Consider the following 6,004-nt stretch of genomic DNA (forward strand, 5'->3'; position numbering starts at 1 on the left):
TGGAAATCACTATCGTATGTCGTATCAATTATTTAGGAAGTTAGGAAGTTGTGGGGTTTGACATGTAGTCTCGCCTCGAAACCGTTTCTCAGTCCACAGTCCTATACATTAATTGTCTTGTAGGGTTCAAGACAGACACCACTAAATAGGCCCATTAATTCATGTTCTGTAAAGCAAGATATGTTTGCAGCGGAAAATTGTTTGCAAATTGCCTCAATCCCAACAGTCCTTTTCAGGACCACCTCACTATTTTAAAGTTTCCTTGCAGGTTATTTCTATGTGCCTTTTTCCCCTCAGGACTGCATTTTTAAAGGGGAATTTACCCCAGTATACATTTGGATCGAGTGAATGCAGCAATATTAGTAGAACACATCACTGAAAGTTTTAAGAAATCAAACAATCCGTTCAAAAGTTATGAATTTTGAAGTTTTGCTGACAAGACTACTGGATCCGAAGACTACTAGAGATCATGACATTACATATGAACTACGATAGAAAGAAAATATGAAGAAAATTCAACATGTTTTCACTTTTCCAGCGTAATGAAAAAGTACGAGACTTACCTCTTTCAGAGGGGAATAATATTACCATTGATATATGTCAGTAACAAGTCCAGGAAATGCATACGATTGCATATGAAATCAATGATATTTTGTGGAGTTAGTTTCTTTAGGCTTATAATTTGCAATTTTTGCAATGTGGATTACAACAGTGTTGTTTGTGTATCTCATTTTACTGTGTGATGTGTAACTAAATGTTATGTATGCAGATGCACCGAAGAAAGCTCGGGATCTAACATGTGCTAGCAGCAACATGCTTGACTACCATTGTACCTGGGTACCCGTGGAGACTGGCATCGAAACCGACCACACCTTCTGGTACAGGAAGTACCAATCAGGGTATGTTGTAGGCTGATTGAGAAGTACACCTGTACATACAATGTATACAATATGTGGAAATGAACCTTTTTTGTTGGCAAGGTGTCTGTGTTCCAAGCCCTCCCCCCCCCCCCCCCCCCACCCCCACCCAAAAAAAGATAATGTAAAAGACTGATGTTTCTGTCTTTTATTGTTTTATATTGTTTTGAGTTGATTTGTGTTGTTTTTTAAGAGAGAGATGAGCAGATTTAGCAGGCTAGCAGTAATCCAAGCAAGAGGAGGAATATGGCTCTTCTTAGCAGGAGTTACTGTATAACCATGGAGAAAATGATGCTTTTGATGATGATTGAATTTATAACACAGACTTATCCCTGGAATTGTTCATTGGTGACCATTTCCAATCATTTTCCAGTTAGGAATACCAGGTGACAATGTATGTTGGTGGACAGGGTTGAAATAAATTGACAAGCGTTTTGCATGGAGATGACAGTCATGATACGTGGAAGGTCAAAGTTCATTGTACTTCAGTTAAAATTGTCAGTTTTTAGCCATAATCTGCAGCTAGGAATGGTAGTGGTAATATCGTGGATAAAGAATACAAGGTAACAAACTTCTAATTGATTAAGTAGCAGGCACTTTTGTGATCTTGCATTTTGCTTTTCGCCATTACTCATTGTTTTGACATGCCTTGATCGCAGGTGATACATAACCTTTGACCTTTGACTGGTTGCAGGGTGTACATATGGGTGACATGTCCTAACGAGGACCCGGAACCAAACAAGTGCACACTTACCAGAAATGATCACTCGGGGAGTATGCAGTATGTGTACGTCAAGTCTGTCAACCATCTGGGAGAGGTCGAGACTGATACAGTGTACTTCAATCCAGACATGGAAAGTACGTACATGATTTGCAGTCCTTTAATCCAGACATTTATCTCGAACAACTCCAGCTCATTTCTGCCACTTTGCATGTGAAGCAATTTAATTTGCAGGTGTGAATCTTCTCTTTTGTTGTTGCAGGCACTATGTAAAGTATGCAGGTTTTTCTCTTGTATGAAATGATTATTAGTTGAGAGTCCAAACTCCACACAAAGTGCTCATTCTTTCAAATGATGCTCGCTTCTTTTGGACCTGCAAAAAGTATTGATTGTATTTAAGGGGATCCCTGTGCATGCAAAGCCCATTGCTCTTTATCCCAGCATCACACGATGCTAATCAGTTCTCTTCAATTCAGTGCTCACTTTCAAGCCTGAGCTGCCTGAATACTGTAAACGTGGAAATTTTCGCGGTACATTAATTTTCGCGGATTTCGCGCTACGTTCGGCTAGCGCGAATTCAAAAACGCGCGAATATATCTTCACAATTTTCTATGCACATTTTGAACGGGATGAATTGTGTGCGCTTCATCGATGATACTGCTACGTATACAATGTACAGGCATGTTTACGCTACTAGTATACTGTGCGAAGAGACTGCTGTGTACTGTAGCATGCATGTGTGCACCGCACGCACCGATGCTACATTCCCCCGTGACTACGGTACTACAGTCACAGCTGTACTACGTATTTGAGTGCTTGTACTCGCAGTCGAGCCGCTCGCTTCGTCGCTTGTCGTACGCTGGCATAGCAAGCTATGTAGCAGAGGCTTTGGATGAAAGCAGTGAATGTGTACTACAGTAAAGTAACCTGCTGCGGAGCGCGAATTTAAGAACCCGCGAATACGTTTTCGAGCCGCTCAGCGCGAAAAATTAATCGCGTGAAAATATTGACGTTTACAGTATATTTCCATCAAAGAACTTGTGTCATCTCTCTTAATCTGAAAGAGAAAAAGAAAATCAACACCTCCATTCCAGTTGCTGCTGTTGTAAGATTTTGTACTTTGATGGAGAAATGTCTATAGAGTTTTTTTTCTGAACTAGTCTTTTGAGTGTCTAATAACAATGTTTGAGATATGTGATCCTGCATTACATAACCAACAAAAAGTCACCAGACATGGATTTTTAGTGAAGTGCAGATTGTGAAAGAGCTGACCTTTAAGCTTGAAAATGATGTGTAACTCAATGTGAATGGACTCTCCTAACCTATCCCAATTTTGGAAAGAAAGCACACACTCTGGAAAGTGTGAACTGAGAAAAGAGGCTCTTAAGTGCAGGGTCTATTCAAGCTCTTTATCTTTATCCAGCAGTGCTAGCTGTGTGATGAATGGAACAAAAAAAACAGGACATTAACATCTGGAGCAACAACAATAAAGAAATTATCAAATTAAACTGAAATTAAGCATGCTCTGTTAACACATTCAGTACATGATTAATGCCAACTTTCAAAAGCAGTAGCATCATTCCTTCCAAAGTTATTGGAGTTGAAAGTGAAAAGTTTGGACAGGGTTGATATTAAGAAATGAAAAGTGGACTCTATGAGAAATACCTAATCTCACTATTCTACCACAAAGTATTTGAGAAAAAGTGCTAAAAATACAATTTCCTGTTCATTTTATGATCCCAACTTTAGTATAATGTATAAGTAGACTTGCCCATTTCAGAAAATGTGAAAAAATCAACATTGGCTGGGTTGACCCATTTCACTTATTTTCAGTCCCAACACAAAATCAGTGCATGTGACTTTTTGTTCTTTTTTTGATGCACGGTCACATATGTTAACTACGGAATGGGTTGATCTACTGTATGTACAAGTGCTGTATCATATACTAGTAGGCAAACCTGTCTGTAGCGGCCACCCTGTCTGTAGCGGCCACCCAAGGGATACAAAAAAAGTGGCTGTTATAGACAGGTGATCACTATAGACATGGTCGTTAACATGGCTTTTCCCTTGGGGAAATTATTTTTAGCGGTTGCATACAGCAGGTGGTTCTATATAAGAACTTGCTATTGTTGTTATGATAATAATAACAATATTTATTATTATTGTCATTATTATTATTATCATCATTATCATCACTGTCATTGTAGCGGTTCCCAACGAGCCAACTAATCTGAGACTGAGTGCGGAGGGACCCACCTCTCTTCGTGCCGAGTGGGAGCTTCCCTCTGATTGGAATATATACTACACATACAATATTCAGTACCGCGTGAGGTACAAGGCTGCCTCGCAGGATGGTGGCTGGAGCAATGCATGTTCTGTAAGTTTGCACCACTTTTCATTTGACTCTGTGTCTATTATTTCATATTTGTGATGTACTTAAAGGTATTATTTACCATTCGCAGATGGAACAAAAACCCAGCTCTAGTGCCTCAAAATAGTTCTAGAATGAGTTAGTGATAGAAACAACCAATGTGAAAATGTTGATCAGTATACTCAATTCTAAGTATTGTTGAATATACAAAATATGAACAAGTGAGCAATAGTTCCAAAATTGTTTCTAGATTATATTATACAGTTATGGTTTATTGAGAAAAATAGTGATATCTCCTTATATTCAAGGCTTTATTTTAAAATTGTTTATATGGTAGGATGTTTATATAGTGATACAACTGACCTACACACATGCATAAAATGTGATAACTCAAACATTTTGTAGATCACTGCTCCCAATGGTAAACAGTACCTTTAGTCTGATCATCTTCCGAACTCTGTCTTTCTCCACATTGTACCCCTCCTCTCCCCCCCCCCCCCCCCCCCCGCACATTACTACATTACTCCCCTCCCACCCCACCCCCCCCCCCCCAATTGTTCTTAAAGCCCAAACAAAGTTCTGGTACGCCTGCAAAAGTTGTCAACTTTCGCTCCCAAATGTGAACGTATGCTAAGGAAATGTGCAGGATAACGATGTTATAACAACATATTCGATGGGTAACGACGAAAATGCGAAATATCAACCAAAAACGTTCAGTCTCAGAACTTACCCGAACGGGGTCAGGCTAGACTCCGACTCGGGGATAACTCGGCTTCGCTCTGACGGCGGGATAATGAGTTGTAATGGTTGTCCCTCTGATTGTACAGTGTTGTCCTATGCGCATGATAAACAACAACAAAAACTCCAAAGACCGCGCGTCTCAGCAACTGAGGACATCGCGCTGTCATTTTTGTTTTGTTTTGTACAGGATTACGTTAGCACGCACTGTCCATTCAGTTATAGGCCTCATTTGGTATTATGCAGTGGCCAGTAGAATGTGGCGATCACGAACTGCTTGTGAGTTGTCTGAAGTAGGGTCGAATTTTTCCCGAGAACGAGTTAGTCTGGAGCCTTCTGGAATAAAAGTCGGTTTTCCTACTATTATTATTTTTCACAAAATACTCCAAACTGACTCATCATTCCGGCAAACCGCGTCAGCTAGGTAAGTTTCTTAGTGGACTCTTTCGATATATTGCAAGAAAAAATGAAATGGTGCTAAACGGGTTCTCAGGCACTTACCGAAACTTAGTTTTCACTTTAAGCAGTGGGAGTTCACAATTACAATATATCTTGCAAAATTCTCTACCCCATTTCTTGTGAATGATGGAGGCAGCCTTGTGTTGTTTTGCATGGGGTCTGTGCATTGTAAGAGTGAGAGACTTGCCAAAATATTTTTGGATGTCCAGCAGCCAAAGTATTTTCATTTTCATTTTCATTTATTTTTTCCATCTCAAACAGAACATGTTAATACATTTTTCCTTCCACATAAGATATTTTATAATGTCAATATTACAAAATATGATAAATGGAATTTATCATGCTATAAGTATGCTTAAATGCTGGAAATAGTATCATATTGGCAATGCTAATGAAGATGATGATTTCTAATATACTGTAAAAGTGGTTTCTTTCGCGGTGGTTTTATTTTCGCGCTTTGAGGTTGAACCGCGAATTTAACATCACGCAAAAATGTTTTGAACCCGTTGCTTGTTACAACGCTATCATTACCAACCGCGAATTTAAACACACGCGAAAAAGTCGGCACCGATGGAAACCGCGAAAGTTTCTGTACGCGAAAGAATTATACTTTTACAGTAGATCTTATGATATTGATAATGGTAAAAGTAATCATCTGCTTTAGCAGCCATATAGTGGTAGTAGTGTAAGCAGCATAATCATTGCTGTGATTGTATCAGCACTAAATATCATAATGGTAATGACAATAAGTACAAAAGTGATGACTATGAGCGTATGAAAAAGATGTTAAAATGTAAA

General features: G+C 39.1%; 1 protein-coding gene across 1 annotated transcript in view; it reads left to right on the forward strand.

Annotated features, from left to right (window-relative positions):
• Window positions 1–4,124, forward strand: part of LOC139740392 (interleukin-6 receptor subunit beta-like) — a 46,403-nt gene extending 42,279 nt beyond the window's left edge. The window contains exons 5-7 of the mRNA XM_071651021.1: window positions 770–899; window positions 1,612–1,775; window positions 3,846–4,124. Coding sequence (XP_071507122.1) covers window positions 770–899; window positions 1,612–1,775; window positions 3,846–4,069 — 518 coding nt within the window. The 3' untranslated portion in view covers window positions 4,070–4,124. The remainder of the gene's footprint in view (window positions 1–769; window positions 900–1,611; window positions 1,776–3,845) is intronic.
• The last annotated feature ends 1,880 nt before the right edge of the window (window positions 4,125–6,004 follow it).

Source organism: Diadema antillarum, unplaced genomic scaffold (genome assembly GCF_040938485.1).
Source record: "Diadema antillarum isolate AM-2024a unplaced genomic scaffold, OU_Dant_1.0 scf00000003, whole genome shotgun sequence".
Lineage (NCBI taxonomy): Eukaryota > Metazoa > Echinodermata > Echinoidea > Diadematoida > Diadematidae > Diadema > Diadema antillarum.